The sequence below is a fragment of the Bufo gargarizans genome, chromosome 5, assembly GCF_014858855.1.
Source record: "Bufo gargarizans isolate SCDJY-AF-19 chromosome 5, ASM1485885v1, whole genome shotgun sequence".
Classification (NCBI taxonomy): domain Eukaryota; kingdom Metazoa; phylum Chordata; class Amphibia; order Anura; family Bufonidae; genus Bufo; species Bufo gargarizans.
Genome location: NC_058084.1, coordinates 210,304,083 through 210,329,008, shown reverse-complemented (window position 1 = coordinate 210,329,008; position 24,926 = coordinate 210,304,083). Strand labels below are relative to the sequence as shown.

The 24,926-nt window shown below is 44.7% G+C and overlaps 1 protein-coding gene across 1 annotated transcript in view; it reads right to left on the bottom strand.

The window, feature by feature from the left end:
• The window catches only part of LOC122939384, a 66,294-nt gene that overhangs the window by 9,974 nt on the left and 31,394 nt on the right, over positions 1-24,926 (bottom strand). Inside the window, exon 4 of the mRNA XM_044295452.1 lies at positions 21,984-22,100. Within this exon, the coding sequence (XP_044151387.1) occupies positions 21,984-22,100 (117 nt within the window). The remainder of the gene's footprint in view (positions 1-21,983; positions 22,101-24,926) is intronic.

Here is a 24,926-nt window from a genome sequence, read left to right as displayed (position 1 = left end):
ACATCACATTTGCTAACCGGAAATCCTGTGAAACACACCCTGTCATTATAGAGTCCTTACCTATCAGAAATAAGGGTCTGCCTATTACATTACCTAATTATCTTAGAATATGGGAGTGTAAGCCATCTGGACCTGGTGATTTGTGTATTTTAATCTTTTTAAGACACGGCAAAGCTTCTTCCATGGTCAGACAGGTCACTTTTAATGGGGACTTTACTTTAACACTCTACTTTTCATCTGCCATTTTTTTTTCCTAAGTGAATACAGTGGGAAAAAAATATTTACAAAATTTACTCTCCTCACCGCCCTCTACACCTCGTCCCTCATTACTCATTAAAGGGCCAAAACTTTCAGGTTTAACCTTTTTATAACTGAAGCACATTTAGGGTTAGTTTTACTCTCTTTGGAAATCAGCTGTCTCCAGATTAGCTTCCTTTATCTGTCTTTTACATATTCAGTTTTTTTCCTTATGTTTTTTTTGTACTTTGTTATCTTCCTGTTTTAGCAATTTAAATACTTTCTTTTTGTTACTTATTTGCTCCCTTTACATTTTTATTTTCAAATCTATTTTTATTTCTAACCCTTTGATTACCATAAGGTATGTACCTCTCACAATGAAAATTTAGGATGCCTTTAAGAATATCCCACTTTGTGGCTGTAGTTTTATTTTTTTAAGTACATTATCCCAGTTAAAAAGGCTAATGGCTTCTCTAAGCTAGTCAAATTTTGCATTTTAGTGCCTACCTGAAAAAGCACTCTTTAATGGTAATTAGTAGTTTATTATATTATGGTCACTATTTCCCAGGTGTCCCCCAACCCACATGTCTGTTCTGTGAGGTCTGTTGTTTGATACTAAGTTTATTATCACCATCCCTTTAGTTGGATCCTGTACCAGATTGTGAAAGTACTGTATTTTTCTCTTTATAAGGTGCATCAGATGCACCCCTGGTTTAGACCAGAGCAAATCTGAAAAATATTTTCTAGGTCCTCTTTGAAAGGAATGTGGTATACTGAAGTGGAGGGGGCAAGGTCAGTAACTTTAGGGTGTAGGGGGGATAGTTTTGGTCAGCTCCTGTTACCCTCAGTGTGTCATCTGCTGACCATTGTATCAATCAGCAATGGCACATGTGGTCACCTCATTAAATGTACGTATCCAAAATCATGTGTCTCTTGTCATTGCTATGCTGTGTCCTGCCATGCTTCTTCTTCTGCTAGATAATTTTTAAGTATTTGTCTGTGACACACACACACGCAGATTTGGTACACAAACAGCTCTGCTGTATACACACACACACATACACATACTGCAATACACAGATACAGCTCTGCCATACACATGCAGCCCTGCTACACACACAAAAAAAACCTCACACACACACACACAGCTCTATCACACACACATACAGCTCACTTACTCACATACAGCTCTGCTACACACATGTACACACATACAGCACTGTTACACACATTTCCCTGCACTAGTGTCGGCTGTATAGTTCTTTTGTTCTGGCTCCTCCCATTGATGACATCAACAAAGGTCCTTAAAGGGGTTATACAACCTCTTAAATGTGTCCCCAAATTCCCGGGTCCCTCACATAGATTGCATTTACCTCGCTTCCCAGCACCGACGTCGATTCTGATGCCCGCACGGCCGCCGATGCATCTCACTGTTGCGCAGATAAAAACATCAAGAAATGGTGGGAACGAGCAGCCAATAGCAGGCCACAATGGGAACGAGCCCCCCTAGCATCACCTGCGATGCTAGGTAAGCTTGTTCCCGTTATAGCCTGGTATTGGCTAGCCAGCCCTGTCATCGTTTTCATCCACATGACTAGGAGATGCAGTGGCTGCTGTGCGGGTGTCAGAAGTGATGTGGGGCCGGGGAGGGAGGTAAGTACAATGTGTGTGAGGGGCCCAGGAATTTGGGGAGGCATTTTAGGGGTTGGAGTTCTTATCTCCTTCCATTACATTGCAGAATGTTCCTTCTTATGTGCTGAATTGATCATTCTCCTGCTCTCCTGCTTGGTGTCAGCTGTAAGAGAGAGGTGTGTGCAGATTGGGCAAAGCGCTGAATGTGCACTCTGCCAGTCAGTGCCAGGGGGTCTGGCCATGCTGGATCTCCCGGACCTTTTCCCCCAAAAAATTTGTGCAACTCAGAATTAATATTGCCCCCATTAGTGCCCCCCAGTAACAGTAATGCCCCTATTAGTGCACCCCAGAATTGATAATGCCTCCCATTAGTGTCCCGCAGTAAGAGGAATGCCCCATTAGTGCTCCCTTCTGTGCTTCTGCCAAAAAAAAAAAAATAAAATCACCTCCTCCATTTGAGCGCACCGCGTTTAACACTTGCTGCTGACTGGAAGCTCAGGACAGGACCTGCAGTCCAGTGGAAGAACTCATTAGTAACAGACCTTATAGGAAAATTACCAGCACCGGCAGTGACGCTAAAATACCAGCTTGGTGAGACACCAGCCAGGTGGCAACCCTAACTGCAGTTAATAAGACACAGGCACTTTGTAGCAAGAGTTTTTCTTCCTAAAAAGTGCGTCTTATAAAGTGAAAAAAAGGTAATTGTCTTTAGTTATTGCCAAGAACCTGTTTCCTTTATGAGATGTACAGGCTTCAGTTTCCCAGTCTATATCTGGGTAGTTGAAGTCCCCCATAATAGCGACCTCATAATTATTTGCACCCACGTCTATCTCATTTAGTAGCAGATTTTATGTGGACTCTTATATATATGTGGACCTAATATATATATATGTATATTAGGTGGTTTATAATAAACTCCTATTAGTATTTTATTATTGTTTTTGCCTCCATATGTTCATGTCCCTCACTTATATCCTCTGGGACTGTGGGCATTAGACAGGACTTTAAATAAAAGCAGACCCCTCCCCCTCTCCGGTTTTGGCAATCCTTTCTAAACAGACTGTAACCCTGTACATTAACTGCCCAGTCATAGCTCTCATCCAGCCATGTCTCAGTTATTCCCACTACTGTATGTCATAGTCCTCCTCACACATCACTAATTCCAGTTCACCAGTTTTATTAGTCAGGCTCCTGGCATTAGTGTACATACAATTAAGCGATTTTTGAATATTGTTTACCCTACACCTTTCCTTATGAAATGTTAGTGTCTCAGTCACGTTCTTTCGACAGGCACGCTGCTCAGCAGGCAGCGCCACAGGCATTCTGTTGTCAAGGCAATGATGGTACAGGAAGCAACAGCCAAGCAGAGATGGCACCGACGCATCCAGCATGCTGACATCATCGTGTCACATGACCAGGAAGTGTGGCCTATTTAAACAGGTTGCCCGTGATCTGTGTCTTCTCCTAGGATATCCTTGCTAGCCTTTTGCTTCTATTATGACTCCCCTGGTATTCAGACCCTGCTTAGACTGAACTATGATTCTTGGCTGACAATTTGGATCGTAATGTGCCCTCCTGGTTCAGACTTTTGGCTTGGTATAGTTTCTGATTATGGTTTGCTTTAATTGCTCTTCTGGTTGTGACTCCTGCTTCTGTTTTTTTTACTCTATCTTATTGGTTTTGTTTCAGTTTATATTGGTCTCTCCTGGTTTCACCTGGCCAGTCTGTTTAGCTTATTACTGTGTGCAGGTGGACAGTCCTGCCCCCAAGATGATGTTTCATGATATAGTTTGACCCTATTGGATGCATATGTGTTTTTAACAGTTTCTGATGACTTGCATGCTATGCCATCATTAAAGGGCTTCTGTCACCCCACTAAAGTGATTATTTTTTTTTTGGGCTAGTGAAATTAGTTATATTGCGATATATGACAATATAATTGTGTTACTTACTTTGATCCAGCAGTTTCTGCAAAAAACGAAGTTTTAATATATGTAAATTCGGTCTCTACCAGCAAGTAGGGCGGCTACTTGCTGATAGCTGCTGCAGAAATCCGCCCCCTCGTCGTGTTGATTGACAGGGCCAGCCGGGATCTCCTCCTCCGGCCAGCCCTGTCGGCATTTCAAAAATCGCGCGCCTGTGTTGATTCGGCGCAGGCGCTCTGAGATGAGGAGGCTCGTCTCCTCAGAACTCCCTCAGTGCGCCTGCGCCGATGACATCACCGAAATAGAAGACGTCATCGGCGCAGGCGCACTGAGGGAGTGCTGAGGAGACGAGCCTCCTCATCTCAGAGCGCCTGCGCCGAATCAACACAGGCGCGCGATTTTTGAAATGCCGACAGGGCTGGCCGGAGGAGGAGATCCCGGCTGGCCCTGTCAATCAACACGACGAGGGGGCGGATTTCTGCAGCAGCTATCAGCAAGTAGCCGCCCTACTTGCTGGTAGAGACCGAATTTACATATATTAAAACTTTGTTTTTTGCAGAAACTGCTGGATCAAAGTAAGTAACACAATTATATTGTCATATATCGCAATATAACTAATTTCACTAGCCCAAAAAAAAAAAATCACTTTAGTGGGGTGACAGAAGCCCTTTAAGGACATGTTGGTGGTGCTGCCTCATCGCGCTATTTTTATTATTTAAAGAATTGGATTTTACTTGACATGTGGAAACCTTTTTTCCTACATGGATTATCTTGCACAAGCCAATAAGTGTTTCCTGCACCAATGCATTTGGGACACTCAGGGGAGATTATTAACTGAAGCGTAGGTGGGCTCCATTTATACTCCTTGCTTGCACTGTTACTGTGTGGTCATCTATCAGCCCCTAGATGTTCCTCCTTATAGGCCCTTGTACCTACAGTACAGACCAAAATTTTGGACACACCGTCTCATTCAAAGAGTTTTTTTTTTTTTTCATGACTATGAAAATTGTAGATTCACACTGAAGGCATCAAAACTATGAATTAACACATGTGGAATGATATACATAACAAAAAAGTGTGAAACAACTGAAAATATGTCATATTCTAGGTTCTTCAAAGTAGCCACCTTTTGCTTTGATTACTGCTTTGCACACTCTTGGCATTCTCTTGATGAGCTTCAAGAGGTAGTCACCTGAAATGGTTTTCACTTCACAGGTGTGCTTTCTCAGGTTTAATAAGTGGGATTTCTTGCCTTATAAATGGGGTTGGGACCATCAGTTGTGTTGTGGAGAAGTCAGGTGGATACACAGCTGATAGTCCTACTGAATAGACTGTTAGAATTTGTATTATGGCAAGAAAAAAGCAGCTAAGTAAAGAAAAACGAGTGGCCATCATTACTTTAAGAAATTAAGGTCAGTCAGTCCGAAAAATTGGGAAAACTTTTAAAGTGTCCCCAAGTGCAGTCACAAAAACCATCAAGCACTACAAAGAAACTGGCTCACATGCGGACCGCCCCAGGAAAGGAAGACCAAGAGTCACCTCTGCTGCGGAGGATAAGTTCATCCGAGTCACCAGCCTCAGAAATTGCAGGTTAACAGCAGCTCAGATTAGAGACCAGGTCAATGCCACACAGAGTTCTAGCAGCAGACACATCTCTAGAACAACTGTTAAGAGGAGACTGTGTGAATCATTGTAGAATATCTGCTAGGAAACCACTGCTAAGGACAGGCAACAAGCAGAAGAGACTTGTTTGGGCTAAAAAACACATGGAATGGACATTAGACCAGTGCTTTGGTCTGATGAGTCCAAATTTGAGATCTTTGGTTCCAACCACCGTGTCTTTATGCGACGCAGAAAAGGTGAACGGATGGACTCAACATGCCTGGTTCCCACCGTGAAGTATGGAGTAGGAGGTGTGATGGTGTGGGGGTGCTTTGCTGGTGACACTGTTGGGGATTTATTCAAAATTGAAGGCATACTGAACCAGCATGGCTACCACAGCATCTTGCAGCGACATGCTATTCCATCCGGTTTGCGTTTAGTTGGACCATCATTTATTTTTCAACAGGACAATGACCCCAAACACACCTCCAGGCTGTGTAAGGGCTATTTGACCACGGACGAGAGTGATGGGGTGCTCTGCCAGATGACCTGGCCTCCACAGTCACCGGACCTGTTCCCAATCGAGATTGTTTGGGGTGAGCTGGACCGCAGAGTGAAGGCAAAAGGGCCAACTAGAGTGCTAAGCATCTCTGGGAACTCCTTCAAGACTGTTGGAAGACCATTTCAGGTGACTACCTCTTGAAGCTCATCAAGAGAATGCCAAGAGTGTGCAAAGCAGTAATCAAAGCAAAAGGTGGCTACTTTGAAGAACCTAGAATATGGCATATTTGCAGTTGTTTCACACTTTTTTGTTATGTATATAATTCCACATGTGTTAATTCATAGTTTTGATGCCTTCAGTGTGAATCAACAATTTTTATAGTCATGAAAATAAAGAAAACTCTTTGAATGAGAAGGTGTGTCCAAACTTTTGGTCTGTACTGTATGTAGGAAGGAAATGTCAACCAGTTGTGCGCCACTGTCTAGGGCGCATCGTATGAGTAGGTAGGGACAGTGGGAAACGGTAGGTAGTTCAGGATTCACTTTTTCCTACCATGACATCCTCCCACCATTCCACCACCATTCCTTAGCCCCAGGACACTATTTTCACTGTTCTCCTATAATATAGTTACCCGCTTCCCAGTTCCTAGTTTAAACACTCCTTCTAGCCATCTTCTTCCCAAAAATGAGATGCACCTTCCCAAATGGGGTGCAGCCTACTCCCATGATAGCGCCTGTAGCCGACAGAGATGTCAGCCTAGTTTTACAGGAACCGAAACCCGTTCTTCCTACACCAGTTCTTGACCAACTTGCTTAGCTTCCTAATCTCCGCTGCCTTTGTCGAATGGCTCATGGTACAACTTGCATTTGAGAAAATACTTCCTTTGAGGTCCTTTCCCTGAGCTTGTGACCTAAGTCATTGAAATCATTTGTAAGGACACTGTACCTACCTCTAACTTTGTCATTGGGGCCAATGTGTACCATGACTGCTGGGTCTTCTCAAGCCCCTCCCAGTAATCTGTCAATCTGATCTGTGATATGTCCAATTTGAGCATCAATTAGACAACACTCAGTTTGATAATCCTGGTCTTTGTGACAGAGATCCTTATGTGTATATGTACAGCACCTGTCTGGCCTGCCCTGCACTCCTGGTATTCTCCTTACTGGAGCTCACATTCCTCTGACCGGCAAAGGAAGTATCTTGCTGCATCATTACCATCCCTGAACCCATATGCCCCTCATCTGCCAACTTTACAAACTTGTTGGGGTATGTCAGATCAGGACTAGCCTCCCTGGAATTCTTCCCTCTACCCCAATTTATGTTACTCAGTTAGCTACCTCACTTTCCTGCTCCTCCATACTACCCCCCCCTCATCCCCCCCCCTCAGTGAGCAGCAAACTCCTTTCCATATTATCAAGGTTTCCCAGTGTTGCAATTCACTCATTTAGATACAGGATTTGCGCTTTCAAGCAAACAATTTGCTTGCATTTTGTAGAGTAATATGCAGTCTCAATTGGTTGTTCAAGGACTGTATACATTGTACAAGATGTGCACTGAACTGCTTTGTCAGTCATGGAGCACATACTTACTAATGTGGATTTTATATCGAGGTAAGAGACTCCATTATGCTTTAAGATCTTTCTTTTTACTCCCAGCAGTAAACAGTTAACAATATAAAACAGAAAAAATCAACTTCACTGCAGTCTGAAATATATGTACTAATATATGTTGGTAAGGCTGATTAGTCCGCCTGCATTTGTGAGAGGGGCGGAGGCTCTTCATATACGAGCCACACCCTCACTCACAGGTGTGTGTTTTCAGGTGCCATTAGCACACTAGCTTCTCTGGTGGTAGGATTCTTTCTTTGCAGCATGGAGCTTGTTATTTTGCTCTCTGCCACCATAGCATGCACGCGCCATACTACGTAAGTAGGATGGGCCGGTCGGATCCGACTTTGCTAGCGAACGGGAGGCTTTGCCTCAGAATCTGCTACCTCAGGTTTGCTCGTTTGGGCCTAAATACTTCCATTTGCTTTTCATTTTTGTTTGTTGGTAATAAGAGTTGGTTCCTATAAATCTTACAAGTTTCACTTTGCTTTGTTCGTCTCGTATGAAAAGTTTCTTTACAGCAATCCGGCTGAAGTAAGAGTTACCCGGGCTGCACGTGACGTCATGTTTGGAGCCCGGACGCATCATTTATTGTTTAGGTCTTTTGCTGTAGCTGTTCCTTGCCATGTGTCTCCCCCCCGCCTCCCCCCGCTACCACCATCTTTAAACTTCATGTATTTCACTTTTGTAAGCCGTGTACCGGGGTGGGCTCCCCAGGATACAGCAAAGTCACAGACATGGAAGCAACACTGACACCAGCTTTATATGCAAGAATATAAACTTTACTTTGGAAACAGTATTAACACAAGTACAAACAGTATAAGTAATACCCCAGGCCCACAGTCACCGTCCCTGTCCGAGGGACAGGCCTAGCCTGCTAGCGTACACAGCAGAGCCTACAAGTCGTACTGTGCCGCTATAGAAGACACACCTAACCGGTGGCAGACGCAGCAGAGCCTGCAAGTCAATTACTGCGCTGCAGCCCAGTACAGTAAGGCCTAACAAAGCTATAACCCTATCTAACTAGCTAATACAAGGCCTAGGCTAGTCTCTGTTACTTTAGGCGCCAAACAGTGAAGTACAATTGGTAATCAGGTGTACCGACCTGCGTCCGTTCTGGGCCCTAGGATGCCGCTTACCCGGGATGGCCACCAAGCTCTCAGCAACCGTGCGGCCTTGCTTGATGCTAAGGTTTTCTGTCCATACACTGGAACTGGTCTTCCTGGGACAACCTCTTTCAAAGCGCTGGATCCAGAAAGGGGACAGCAGATACTCTCCATCCCTTGAGTTCCATTCACTGCCGGACATCCGCAAGCCAGGATGGAATCGGATTCAGCCCCTCACAGCACAATCCTTCCACCATGTCAGATCAACACTTACTGGTTCACCCAGAAGCATGCTGACTGTGCTGCAAAACAGCGGCCTCTAGTGCCCGGAATGCCAAATGACAGCTCCAGTACAATTTAAAGGGAACCTGTCACCGGGATTTTGTGTATAGAGCTGAGGACATGGGTTGCTAGATGGCCGCTAGCACATCCGCAATATCCAGTCCCCCATAGCTCTGTGTGCTTTTATTGTGTAAAAAAAACGATTTGATACATATGCAAATTAACCTGAGATGAGTCCTGTCCCTGACTCATCTCACATACAGGACTCATCTCAGGTTAATTTGCACAATAAAAGCACACAGAGCTATGGGGACTGGATATTGCAGATGTGCCAGCAGCCATCTAGCAACCCATGTCCTCAGCTCTATACACAAAATCCCGGTGACAGGTTCCCTTTAAACATAAATATACAGGCAGAGCTTATCCACACTCTCATACTTTCATGCTCCGCTGTTATCCTGAGCGGCATTTACACTTTTGGCTTTTATTTAAGCCTTATGCTGCATCCGCACGTCTTCACTGTACTGCACTTTTCTACTCTTGGTTCGTATTCACTCAGATTGGTCTCACATTCAAGCTGCACTCACCTGTTGGCTGTTACATCTCATTCCGTCCCCAGCCGACAGCCGGATCCGTATTACATGCCTGTTATTACATGTTGTATACTCGGCTTACAGCCATAGCTGCTACTGTTACTCCATTTTCATGCTCTGGACGCACCACCCTGGTGTTCCCACCTTGCTCCACTCACAACCAGAGCTGCGTTTATACAAATTTTCATGCTCTGCTTATACCCAAAGTTGTGTTCACACTTCTACTGCTACACCAGGTTGTATACCCCACTCACCAAAGCCGCTTTCCATGTCTGCAGTCACATCAAGTTAATATTCCGTTCACATCCAAAGCTGCGTCCGCATGTCTGCTTTTCACATCTTGTCCTATACTCCTTTCACTACTAGAGCTGCGTCCACATGTCTGCTTTCGTATCACGTCAATACTCTGATCACTTTCAGGTTGCATTTATACGTCTGCTTTATACCATGCTTTTCATGCGCTACCCATACTCAAAGCTGCGCCTATACCATGTTTTTAGGTACCACTCACATCCAAAGCTGCATTCTCCTGTTTATTGCTACATCATGGTTTTGCTCAATCTCACCGGGGCAGTCTGCACCCACCGCTCTGGTACCTCTCTCCTAACAAACATAACTGCGTTCTTTTCAGGCTTACGTTACCTTCCTCGGTGGTCTGTTACATTCCATAGGCCTAGTTTCTGTTTAATCCTGGTTCGTATTCACTCAGACTGGTCTCCTTTTACTTCTGGTTCGTATTCACTCAGATTGGTCTCCTGCCCCAGTTCACCAAACAGCTCCTCAGCGGAGGTCAGTGGGCCGATAGGAGTACGTTTCCTGCTATGTTTTCACAAGCTGTTCATTGAGACTTCTCTTAGCGAACTTGCAATGCCCCAGGCATTTCATGTTTACGTTTATGGTTCATGGTGGTTAGTGTTTTATGTATGCACGTGCTTCAAATTACTAATGTCTATATTTTTAACGCCTGTTGGCAGTCATGTTCCTTAGGCCACCTTCTAGCCAATCCAATCATTCAAGTCGCTTCATATGCCATCAGGTCCGGCTTACGTTTTAATTACTTATCGTCACCGCAACGTCATCCCTCTGGCTTCGGGGGCCCTATGACCGATCCGGCCTCATGGCTCCAGGGGCCCCTTGACCGCTTTTCATGTTTTGTTTGTTAAGGGTACGACATGGTTGTAGGCTGGTTAGTGTCCCAGGTTTCTGTTGGAGGTTATGCGAGTCCATGTCTTTGTCTTTCTAGGTTATCGAGTCCCGGTTGCTTACTAAACCCGTTGGGTTAAGGCCCAATCTTTTCCCCAGCCGTCCTTAATTCTAAGGTTCGCATCCCAGCGGCTGCCCGGCCCCATGGGCCCCTGGTGGTTGCTTCAGCCCCATGGCTTCAGGGGTCTGACCAACGGTTGTCTGTCCACCTGTGCAGCTATGCTTTTGAATGACTCATATCTTTACCTGCTTGCCAGCTTATGTTATTAATTTTAGTTAATGTCCGTTATTATCTCCATTTTCTGTCACGTTTCCCTTCGTCTTTTCAGGTCATGCAGTTGAACTATTGGGGTCACCTTCCACGTCGGTCAGGTCTCGTTCCTAACGATATTTCGCCTTGCATGTTATTCAGGCCACGTAGTTTATCTTGGGTATCGCCTGCCACATCGGTCAGGCTCATGGTTTAATTCACGTGCACCTCATTCATGTCACTTTTCATAGTTATAATTCTTTAAAAAAAAATAAAAAAAAACTCGGCCCCATGGCTTCGGGGGCCCGATGACTGCTTCGGCCCCATGGCTTCGGGGGCCCGACGACTGCTTCGGCCCCATGGCTTTGGGGGGCCCGACGACTGTTTTCAAACCTGCTGGGCTGATTGCCTGGTTGGTTGTCCATCTGTGCATCTAGGCTGATTTGGCCCCTATGTATCGCACACATACCTGCTTCCCTAATTTCCTAATAATCCATGTTGATCGCTCCATGTTGATCCATGGCTTCGGGGGCCGGACGACTGCTTCAGCCCCATGGCTTCAGGGGCCCGACTACCTGCTTCGGCCCCATGGCTTCGGGGGCCCGACTACCTGCTTCGGCCCCATGGCTTCGGGGGCCCGACTACCTGCTTCAGCCCCATGGCTTCGGGGGCCCGACGACCTGCTTCGGCCCCATGGCTTCGGGGGCCCGACGACCTGCTTCGGCCCCATGGCTTCGGGGGCCCGACGACCTGCTTCGGCCCCATGGCTTCGGGGGCCCGACGACCTGCTTCGGCCCCATGGCTTTGGGGGCCCGACGACCTGCTTCGGGCCCATGGCTTCGGGGGTCCGACGACCTGCTTCGGCCCCATGGCTTCGGGGGCCCGACGACCTGCTTCGGCCCCATGGCTTCGGGGGCCCGACGACCTGCTTCGGCCCCATGGCTTCGGGGGCCCGACGACCTGCTTCGGCCCCATGGCTTCGGGGGCCCGACGACCTGCTTCGGCCCCATGGCTTCAGGGGCCCGACGACCTGCTTCAGCCCCATGGCTTCGGGGGCCCGACGACTGCTTCGGCCCCATGGCTTTGGGGGCCCGACAACTGTTTTCAAACCTGCTGGGCTGATTGCCTGGTTGGTTGTCCATCTGTGCATCTAGGCTGATTTGGCCCCTATGTATCGCACACATACCTGCTTCCCTAATTTCCTAATAATCCATGTTGATCGCTCCATGTTGATCTATGGCTTCGGGGGCCCGACGACTGCTTCGGCCCCATGGCTTCGGGGGCCCGACAACCTGCTTCGGCCCCATGGCTTCGGGGGCCTGACGACCTGCTTCGGCCCCATGGCTTCGGGGGCCCGACGACCTGCTTTGGCCCCATGGCTTCGGGGGCCCGACGACTGCTTCGGCCCCATGGCTTCGGGGGCCCGACGACTGCTTCGGCCCCATGGCTTTGGGGGCCCGACGACTGTTTTCAAACCTGCTGGGCTGATTGCCTGGTTGGTTGTCCATCTGTGCATCTAGGCTGATTTGGCCCCTATGTATCGCATACATACCTGCTTCCCTAATTTCCTAATAATCCATGTTGATCGCTAATTTTATGTTTTGACCGCAAATTGGTCCGGTTCGCCCTACAGCATTATTGTCATGTCTTACGCAGATATTTTGTCTTTCTTTAATTGTTCATGCTTTCGTTCAGGTCCTGCCAGAGGAAGAACAAGTAGGGCAATTCGCTCTAGCATTTCAGTCTCTGATCGTAGTCGATCATATCTTGTCAACCAAGTCCCCGCGCAAAGTCTTTACCTTTTTACCACGACCAGGAATTCATTTTCGCCAGTAGCTTCATTGCATTGCATTCCCTCACTCATGGGAGGGCATAGACAGAATCTTGTATATTATGGCTTCATAGCTTCTTGCCCCACTAACCTCCGACTCCCTACAACCACGGTGAATCGGATTTTGGACAAGGTCCAGCATTTTCTCACGGTAGAAGATTCAGATAGTAGGTCGGTCTTCACTTCTCAAGCGTTAAAACAATTCTCAGGGGCGCACAGTAGAACAAAGCGCGGATAGCTGTTGTCTGGGTAACTATTCAAGGATTCTCTTCCTATCTACATGGTTCTTTTTGGCCCTCATTCCTGCATAGTCTAGGCAGTTAGGCTTTGGTCCCACGATCTCCTGACGCTAGGGCATTGCCAGTACTCGCACTAGAACCAAACTTTACAAGTTTCAGTTGGTTTTATGATCCATTTCACAACGTATTCTCGGTCCTCCATTCCGCTTTGGTGCAGTATCCACAATATTGAGCATGTCTCTGGCCTTGTCATCCACAAGATGGGTTGTAGGTTTCCTACTGGTCTTGCCTCACATACCCTGAATTTTCGCTCTCTAGATCCCGGATGCCTTGCAGTTGGCTTGGGGATTAGTTTGTACATGCCATTCAAATTCCTTTTCTATCCTACTTGGCTTGGTTTTTGCCCACTTATAGGCCTACCCACAATCATGGCTTAGGGCACACAACAAGCCATTTAGTCAGGTCAGCTAAAACACGCCTAGCTGGGTTAGGTTGTTCCTGTTGTTTTCTCACTAGGGTTCTTCGGATACCTCTTGGCCGTAGCCATGACCACAAGTTGGTAAGGCTGATTAGTCAGCCTGCATTTGTGGGAGGGGCGGAGGCTCTTCATATACGAGCCACACCCTCACTCACAGGTGTGTGTTTTCAGGTGCCCCACCCTCCCTCCCTCATCTTCTCATTTCCACAGGGTATGCCCACTTATAGGCCTACCCACGATCATGGCTTAGGGCACACAACAAGCCATTTAGTCAGGTCAGCTAAAACACGCCTAGCTGGGTTAGGTTGTTCCTGTTGTTTTTTCCCTAGGGTTCTTCGGATACCTCTTGGCCGTAGCCATGACCACAAATATATATATATATATATATATATATATATATATACACTCATTTAAAGAATTATTAGGAACACCATACTAATACGGTGTTGGACCCCCTTTTGCCTTCAGAACTGCCTTAATTCTACGTGGCATTGATTCAACAAGGTGCTGATAGCATTCTTTAGAAATGTTCACCCATATTGATAGGATAGCATCTTGCAGTTGATGGAGATTTGAGGGATGCACATCCAGGGCACAAAGCTCCCGTTCCACCACATCCCAAAGATGCTCTATTGGGTTGAGATCTGGTGACTGTGGGGGCCATTTTAGTACAGTGAACTCATTGTCATGTTCAAGAAACCATTTTTCCAATCTTCAACAGTCCAATTTTGGTAAGCTCGTGCAAATTGTAGTCTCTTTTTCCTATTTGTAGTGGAGATGAGTGGTACCCGGTGGGGTCTTCTGCTGTTGTAGCCCATCCGCCTCAAGGTTGTGCATGTTGTGGCTTCACAAATGCTTTGCTGCATACCTTGGTTGTAACGAGTGGTTATTTCAGTCAACGTTGTTCTTCTATCAACTTGAATCAGTCGGCCCATTCTCCTCTGACCTCTAGCATCAACAAGGCATTTTCGCCCACAGGACTGCCGCATACTGGATGTTTTTCCCTTTTCACACCATTCTTTGTAAACCCTAGAAATGGTTGTGCATGAAAATCCCAGTAACTGAGCAGATTGTGAAATACTCAGACCGGCCTGTCTGGCACCAACAACCATGCCACGCTCAAAATTGCTTAAATCACCTTTCTTTCCCAATCTGACATTCAGTTTGGCGTTCAGGAGATTGTCTTGACCAGGACCACAACCCTACATGCATTGAAGCAACTGCCATGTGATTGGTTGACTAGATAATCGCATTAATGAGAAATGGAACATGTGTTCCTAATAATTCTTTAGGTGAGTGTATATATATATATATGTATATATGCGTACATATATATTGTTTACCTTATTGATAAGTTCCCTATAGTACAAACCGGACTCCAAAAAAGTTGGGACACTAAACAAATAAATATGAATAAAAACTGAATGCAATGATGTGGAGATGGCAAATGTCAATATTTTATTTGTAATAGAACGTAGATGACAGATCAAACGTTTAATCCGAGTAAATGTATCATTTTAAAGGAAAAATACGTTGATTCAAATTTTCACGGTGTCAACAAATCCCAAAAAAGTTGGGACAAGTAGCAATAAGAGGCTGGAAAAAGTAAATTTGAGCATAACGAAGAGCTGGAAGACCAATTAACATTAATTAGGTCAATTGGCAACATGATTGGCTATAAAAAGAGCTTCTCAGAGTGGCAGTGTCTCTCAGAAGCCAAGATGGGTAGAGGATCACCAATTCCCACAATGTTGCGCTGAAAGATAGTGGAGCAATATCAGAAAGGTGTTACCCAGCGAAAAATTGCAAAGACTTTGCATCTATCATCATCAACTGTGCATAACATCATCCGAAGATTCAGAGAATCTGGAACAATCTCTGTGCATAAGGGTCAAGGCCGTAAAACCATACTGGATGCCCGTGATCTCCGGGCCCTTAAACGACACTGCACCACAAACAGGAATGCTACTGTAAAGGAAATCACAGAATGGGCTCAGGAATACTTCCAGAAACCATTGTAAGTGAACACAATCCACCGTGCCATCTGCCGTTGCCAACTGAAACTCTACAGTGCAAAGAAGAAGCCATTTATAAGCAAGATCCACAAGCTCAGGCGTTTTCACTGGGCCAGGGATCATTTAAAATGGAGTGTGGCAAAATGGAAGACTGTTCTGTGGTCAGATGAGTCACGATTCGAAGTTCTTTTTGGAAATCTGGGACGCCATGTCATCCGGACCAAAGAGGACAAGGACAACCCAAGTTGTTATCAACGCTCAGTTCAGAAGCCTGCATCTCTGATGGTATGGGGTTGCATGAGTGCGTGTGGCATGGGCAGCTTGCATGTATGGAAAGGCACCATCAATGCAGAAAAATATATTCAGGTTCTAGAATAACATATGCTCCCATCCAGATGTCATCACTTTCAGGGAAGACCCTGCATTTTTCAACAAGATAATGCCAGACCACATTCTGCATCAATCACAACATCATGGCTGCGTAGGAGAAGGATCCAGGTACTGAAATGGCCAGTCTGCGGTCCAGATCTTTCACCTATAGAGAACATTTTGGGGATCATAAAGAGGAAGGTACAACAATGAAGGCCCAAGACGATTGAACAGTTAGAGGCCTGTATTAGACAAGAATGGGAGAGCATTCCTATTTCTAAACTTGAGAAACTGGTCTCCTCGGTCCCCAGACGTCTGTTGAGTGTTGTAAGAAGAAGGGGAGATGCCACACAGTGGTGAAAATGGCCTTGTCCCAACTTTTTGGGGATTTGTTGACACCATGAAATTCTGATTCAACATATTTTCCCCTTAAAATGGTACATTTTCTCAGTTTAAACTTTTTGTTCCGTGATTTATGTTCTATTCTGAATAAAATATTAGAAGTTGGCACCTCCACATCATTGCATTCAGTTTTTATTCACGATTTGTATAGTGTCCCAACTTTTTTGGAATCCGGTTTGTGTGTATATATATATATATATATATATATATATATATATATATATATATACAGGTCCTTCTAAAAAAATTAGCATATTGTGATAAAGTTCATTATTTTCTGTAATGTACTGATAAACATTAGACTTTCATATATTTTAGATTCATTACACACCAACTGAAGTAGTTCAAGCCTTTTATTGTTTTAATATTGATGATTTTGACATACAGCTCATGAAAACCCAAAATTCCTATCTCGAAAAATTAGCATATCATGAAAAGGTTCTCTAAACGAGCTATTAACCTAATCATCTGAATTAACTAATTAACTCTAAACACCTGCAAAAGATTCCTGAGGCTTTTAAAAACTCCCAGCCTGGTTCATTACTGAAAACCGCAATCATGGGTAAGACTGTCGACCTGACTGCTGTCCAGAAGGCCATCATTGACACACTCAAGCAAGAGGGTAAGACACAGAAAGAAATTTCTGAACGAATAGGCTGTTCCCTGAGTGCTGTATCAAGGCACCTCAGTGGGAAGTCTGTGGGAAGGAAAAAGTGTGGCAGAAAACGCTGCACAACGAGAAGAGGTGACCAGACCCTGAGGAAGATTGTGGAGAAGGACCGATTCCAGACCTTGGGGGACCTGCGGAAGCAGTGGACTGAGTCTGGAGTAGAAACATCCAGAGCCACCGTGTACAGGCGTGTGCAGGAAATGGGCTACAGGTGCCGCATTCCCCAGGTCAAGCCACTTTTGAACCAGAAACAGCGGCAGAAGCGCCTGACCTGGGCTACAGAGAAGCAGCACTGGACTGTTGCTCAGTGGTCCAAAGTACTTTTTTCGGATGAAAGCAAATTTTGCATGTCATTCGGAAATCAAGGTGCCAGAGTCTGGAGGAAGACTGGGGAGAGGGAAATGCCAAAATGCCTGAAGTCCAGTGTCAAGTACCCACAGCCAGTGATGTCAGCTGCTGGTGTTGGTCCACTGTGTTTTATCAAAGCAGGGTCAATGCAGCTAGCTATCAGGAGATTTTGGAGCACTTCATGCTTCCATCTGCTGAAAAGCTTTATGGATATGAAGATTTCATTTTTCAGCACGACCTGGCACCTGCTCACAGTGCCAAAACCACTGGTAAATGGTTTACTGACCATGGTATTACTGTGCTCAATTGGCCTGCCAACTCTCCTGACCTGAACCCCATAGAGAATCTGTGGGATATTGGGAAGAGAAAGTTGAGAGACGCAAGACCCAACACTCTGGATGAGCTTAAGGCCGCTATCGAAGCATCCTGGGCCTCCATAACACCTCAGCAGTGCCACAGGCTGATTGCCTCCATGCCTCACCGCATTGAAGCAGTCATTTCTGCAAAAGGATTCCCGACCAAGTATTGAGTGCATAACTGAACATAATTATTTGAAGGTTGACTTTTTTTTGTATTAAAAACACTTTTCTTTTATTGGTCGGATGAAATATGCTAATTTTCAAGATAGGAAATTTGGGTTTTCATGAGCTGTATGCCAAAATCATCAATATTAAAACAATAAAAGGCTTGAACTACTTCAGTTGGTGTGTAATGAATCTAAAATATATGAAAGTCTAATGTTTATCAGTACATTACAGAAAATAATGAACTTTATCACAATATGCTAATTTTTTGAGAAGGACCTGTATATATATATATATTCTGTAACGGATCTCCTGGCACCCCGACAGGGTACCTCCGTTTATGGATGCTCCTAGTGCTTTCCAAGGACTTCAAGCACTCCACTCGACACCGTAACCACCACAGGAACAAGGAACAGGAACAGCTCTTACAAGAGTTAGTAGTTATAGCCAGGGGAGTATAGCAAATCTTCAGCGTATAGCAATCCCCAGTGTCGATCAGTTACCCAAACACCAGCCTCAACATGATGAAGGGTAAAACAGGAACTCTTTATTGAACACACAAGCATTGATTAATATACACATTTTCCAACAAGGGTACCACCCTGTGGACCTAGTTGGGAACTGAGGACATAACATAGCATCCAATTCTTACAGTTTAAATACAAAAACTATACATTCAACAAACACAATGGCATTGTCTGTGACGCAATTAACAAACACAATGGCATTGCCTGTGTCGCACTCAATAACAGAATAGGCATTGTCTTTGACGCAATTAACAAAATACAATTACCAAAACTCAATGGGCTCTGCCTATGATACAATTATCAAACATAATGGGCTAACCTAATCACTTACAGGCAGAAAACACACATTTTTCCCCAAAAGACAGAAAACACCTCAAAACCTCACATATCCCCATAATTTATACATCCATGGATAGCTCTGATCTGGGTGAACAACATATCCAAAAATCACCCAGATCCTATCAGGGGTTCCCGAATTCCATGGAAGTCACATTTGGCTGACCGTAAGCATGGCTTTCCTGCCCAAAACAGTTCCACAGATTTAGGCTGTACGGCCGGTCTGTCTTCTCCTTCAAAGTTAGTATATGGGCCATAATCCTGAGGCAAGAGGCCGGCAAACAGACCCCTCCAAAACCCAGTGGCGAGGTTATTTTCACCACATATTCCATGTTTTATATGAATATTTATTGACCCACTATCTGTTCACAAATCTCTCTTTCTTTCTCTATACTGTATATTGTTAGAGGTTTATTTATCGATATTCCCACCGATACTCCCTTCCATACACCCCCCTTTTTCCATACAGTTTCCTTTACTAACCATATCTCCATAGCGACGTCACAGTTTACTTTCACTTTCACCGCTCCGTTCTTTCCAGTGAGCGCGCTCTGGTTGGTCCTCAGCCTGCATGCCCCTTTTTCTCACATTGTTTCAGTCAGATGAGCTCTGCAGTCCTGTCAGCTACACCGCTCCTCAACTACTCTGAGTGCAATATCCTTTTCAATGCATTAATATCTGTGTGTGTCTCTTATTTTTCATAGGAGTCATCTATGAGGGGAGATATGTGTCACCCAGAATGTTGCACAAACCATTATAAAGCGGCTTGCTTACCAGGAATGTGCCACCAAGGTGCCCGGCCTTGGTGGAGTAAAAGCCCTAGTCTAGGTGTCCACTAAGTTAGCTGGTGGACACAAAAAATAGATAGTGTAGCTGGTTCAGCTAGTTCAGGGCAGGCTTTTTCTGGGAACAGGCAATGTGTTGGGTGGGTGCCTGTTCCCCAGGTTCCAGTCCAGAACTTGAGGCATGCTTATGTCCAGGGATCCTATTTAATCCTGCTGATGGATCTTACGTGTGTCTCAATCTGGAGGAAAGACACACAGTGTGAAGTAACACTGTCAGAGCGTGCTACAACTGTTTGACCCGGCTGCAATCTGGATGTACTGGCTGTACTTTTGATGAAAAAGCCTAAATAAAGAGGACTTTTGTTGAACGTTTTGGTGTCCCTGCCTCTGTACACTGGTCAAGTGAGTACGGTTCCCCACAATATATATTATCCTTTAATTCATTATAAAAATGTTATATTCCTGATTAATTATCCATATACTTACCATTACCATGTGCGCTGAGGATACCAATAAAATACCTGGGACTCCAGGTTCAGTCATAGTGGAAGAATAATATATAGTGGATGGCACTCCAATTACGTATAGGTTCCGGTGCTCAGTGGTAATAATCAATATAGATTCAGGTAAAGACCATGGCACTCATATTAAAGTGATCAGAAAAAGTTCATTTTATTGTCCATCCCAAGGTTAAATGTTATAACACTGGCCAACGTTTCGGTCCACCAGGACCTTGTTCACGGCCTTAGTGATGTAGATTTTTAGTCCACCCAATGCCTCCAAATCTACATCACTAAGGCCGTGAACAAGGTCCTGGTGGACTGAAACATTAGCCAGTGTTATAACATTTAACCTTGGGATGGACAATAAAATTAACTTTTTCTGATCACTTTAATACGAGTGCCGTGGTCTTTACCTGAATCTATGGTTACGGACAGTCTTTAATAGACACAGCTAAAAAAAAAACAGCTCTTGCATTACCCAGGCGAGACCTGGTTTTTCCTAAACATAAAAAATACAGAGGTTTAAAACAAGGGGGCCAGACTGCAATGCCATTTTTTATAACTAACTATAGTCTTGAATATCTGGATGTCTGCAAGATTGTCAGAAAGAATCTGACAGTTTTGCTCACAGATGCCCCTGGAAACTAGGAAATAAAATGTGTTGCCCGCAAGGTGCCAACACTTTCTCAAAAACTCAGTTCGAGTCGGTTTTCAGATGGTACGGTACCGCAACAATGTTGGCTTAGGTCCAAAGGGATGTTCAAATGCGGACACCGCATTTGTACGTGTTGCAGTGTCGTACAAACAGGACGGTTTGTGGCCTCTGTTGCAGCCCAGCAATCATTTGAGATACAACAATGCATCAATTTTAATACCACACATGTGGTGTATTGTGTGTCTTGTTCTACATGTCAATTGCAATATGTGGGATGTACGTCCAATGCCCTCAAAGTTTGGGTATGCAGACATATCTCAGATATATCTCATGCTTTTGTAAAAAATGTGTCAGCAGTCAGCCAGCATTTTGCCTCTTGCCATCAGGGCAATATTGCTGGCATGAAAGTTCAGGGCATTGAACGAGTTAATTTTCCTAAACGGGGCGGAGACCATAGGAAAGCTCTTCTTAATAGAGAAGCTTATTGGATTTTTAGATTTCAGTCCTGTATACCTTTGGGCCTTAATCAAAGACAAGATTTAATATTGCATTATTAGATGTATCCTCTTCTCTTGTCCTTTAGGAACAGTTCTTGCATGGAAGGAAGAGAAAAGAGAAAATTAAATATACATATTTTTTTTTTCTCTTCTTCTCATGCAGTTCTATTCCTGTGTCTCAGTGGTATATGCTGTGGGTTGGGTGAAAGCAGTCTAATTGGCAATTAATAATCCACAGCTGAATCACTGCTTTTACTCTGTATATAAGATTTGTCAGTCTTATTCTCTGTGTCATGAGGAAGGATCTGTAATATATGTTGATCCGAAACATGTTGATGAAATGATCCTGATGTTTGATTTTTAAGCACGTTTCCTAATAAAATACGCACTGCGTGGTGAAGCTGGACAATCTACTTTTTTTGCTATTTCTCAGCCTTGGTTCCGGTTCTGTGTCCGTGCTCCTCGGTGGTGTATGGTGAGGTGAGCTCCAACGTGGTGTTTTTACGTTTACCTGAATCTATAGTGGAAGAATAAATCCTACAGTCCATGATTAATAATTCACTGACAAAATCTGTTCAATGTGCGGTCAATTCAGCCATATCTTCATTACAAGAGGCGATTGCACAATCTGTAGCCATGGCTATCACCAATGCCCAAACCATGCAGTCTCCTAAAGACCCTGCTACCCCTTCTGACCAATTTTGGTCTACGGAGGAATCCATTTCCCGTTTAGCGGAAAGTATGAATAGGGGTAAAGCCGCTCAGAAAAGGCGCTTTCCTACCGATCCCACTCCTATGAAATTGCAAAAATTACATACAAAAAGGATCAGGATACTAGTAAAACTTTTTCACAAAGCACAATTACCACTGCTAAAGCAGTCAATATTGAACCCTCCACCCCTGAGGTTGTCAACATGAAGCGGGCTTCTAAGGCTTTGAGAGTTAAGCCAGACTCATATAACGCTTCCCCTTCTGAGTCCTCCTTTAGATGAGGATGAAAATTCAGACATTTATAATATGTCTCTGTATGAGGACATTTCTGATGAGTTCTTCATCCCTTATCTTGGATGGATCGGGTACCCCTTTGTTTGACCCTGGGATGATCAAACATCGGTCAGGTGAGTGGGTACCTCAACCTCAAGAATCCAAATTTGTTTCATTATGGCTTAAGAAACCATTAGACAAGACAGCTAGAAGTAAGCTGAGTTCTGAATGCCCTAGGCCCACGCTCCCACACAAAATTGCAGATACTCCTGAAATAGATCCAACTCTTATGAAATTTTTGTCCAAATCTGGCAAAAATCATAAAAAAGGAGTTGATTCTTTTAGAACGATCCAGGACAGACTGTTGGACGTAGTCGGTCCACTACCAAAAAATTTAGACTTGACTGAACAAGCCTCTACCTTTGAAAATCCAGTGGACCTATCAGTCCTGAAGGGTTGGGCCAAGAGGACAGTATGTTTAGTGGGCAACACCAATGCATCAATTTGCATGGAAAGGAAGAGGTCTATCCTCATCCGGCTAGACCCGCAGCTAGTACACCTGGCCGCTTCAGACAATACCCCATCCTCAGAAGGTTTACTTTTTGGAGATTCCTTTGTGAAGGACATAAGTAAATACGTAGGGCTCTTTTCATCCTTACAAAAGGCCCAGACATCACTAAAACGTGTCTTCCAAGGCCGTATTTTTACAAAGGCTTGGAAATGGAGGGGCTGATTTCCCAGCCGGGTGTCCCAGGAGGGACAATATTACAGAGGCCCTCCCCCTCCTCGGCCAGAACATCCTACCTTCCCAACCACCTCCTATGCCACCATTTCTTTCTTCCCCACAAGAGGAAGACCATGGCGTTCCAGAGGCAATAGAGGATTCCCAAGATCAAAATCCTCTGCAGGTAAGAGATCTTCTTCCGTATTCTTTCCACGTTCCCTTGGGAGGTCAAATAAGACATTTTATTCACGTCTGGGCTATGATCTCAGCAGACGCATGGATCCTAAACACTGTGAGGGGTTATCAAATCAATTTTCTCTGTTAGCCAATACAAACACAGCTCCCTCATCCTATAATATTCTCACAGTCAGATCAAAGACTGATACAACTAGAAATCAAGGAACTTTGTTCCAAGGGCGCATTTGTCAAAATACCCGTAAAATCACTGGGTTTCCTCAGCAACCTCTTCTTGGTGAAAAAGAGGGATGGCGGCCACAGACCTGTCATCAACTTGAAGACCCTCAACAATTATGTCTTCTACCGACATTTCAAAATGGAAGGTATCCATTTACTGAGGGATCTACTTTTACAAAAAGATTGGCTCGCAAGAATATACCTGAAAGACGCCTATCTCCCGGTGCATGTCTCAACCCTACCTCCAATTTCTATGGGAAGGTCACAAATACCAATTTACCAGCCTACCGTTTGGACTGTCCTCCGCACCATGGTGTTTCACGAAACTCTTGAAACTAGTGATAGCAACTCTCCGGACTCGGGGTGTACATCTCATAATTTACCTAGGCGACATCCTCATCATGGCTCAGTCTCATTCATTAATTCTCCTTCACATCCACTGGATATTAACTCTTTTAACCAACCTGGGGTTTTTAATTAACCACGAGAAATCGATTTTAACCCCATTGAGACAGATGGAGTTTTTAGGGTTTCTAGTGGATACTCAGTCTGCTACTCTGAGCCTTCAATCCAGGAAATTGAAGACCATCAGGAAAGAAATTCGGTCAAGAATTTAGTGTCTCTCCGAACCATTGCTCTGATTGTCGGAATACTCTCTGCCTCAATTCAAGCGTTTTTTCCTGATTCCCTCCACTACAGAGCTCTCCAATGTTTAAAAGCTCGACATCTGAGGGAAGGGTTGGGTTAATCAGATGAGGTAACTCTAACTCTGGATACCAGGAACGAGCTCCTGTGGTGGCTGAAACACATCCAAGACTGGAACGGCAAGACCATATTGAATTCTACCCCAGACCTAATTATCGAGTTGGACGCCAGTCGACTTGGTTGGGGTGCTAGGAGCAGCTCCCGTTCCACAGGAGGAAAATGGTCCACAGAAGAAACTTCCCTTCACATCAAATGCCTAGAGCTCTTGGCAGGATTTTTTGCCCTCAAAAGCTTCACAAAGGACAAACCACATTATTGTGTCCTTCTTCGGATGGACAATGTAGTGGCAGTACAGTATATCAACGGCCTAGGAGGAACCAGATCGGAGATTCTAGCCAATATTGCCAAAGATTTGGGCATGTCTAGACAAACATATCATTTTGAAGGAGGAGTACCTTCCGGGTTTGTCCAATACTATTGCGGACTGGAATTCCCAATTTCAATCGGACACCAGCCACTGGAGATTAGATCCCACAATCTTCCATCAGATCAATTCCCTCTGGGGTCCACTATATATGGACCTTTTCACATCCCATCTTAACCGTCAGCTACCTCGGTTCTTCAGCTGGCGCCCTGATCCAGATTCTCTAGTTACCGATGCCCTGTCACAACTGTGGCCTACGGATGTCCTTTAAGCTTTCCCTCTGTTCACTCTCATCTCGAGGATTCTCCTTCTAATCATGTGTTAACAAGCAACTCTGGTGTTAATAACCCCACTCTGGCCAACTCAGACCTGGTTCCCCCACATTCTGGCAATGACTATAGATTATCCACTAATCCTTCTGATTCATCCATCGATCCTTTTAGACCCGACCGGACATCAACATCCTCTGATTCTATAGCATCTTTTGTCTCTAGTAGCCTGGTTCATTTCAGGCCAGCAGGACTTGATTACGGAATTACACAGTCAGCTAGAAACAT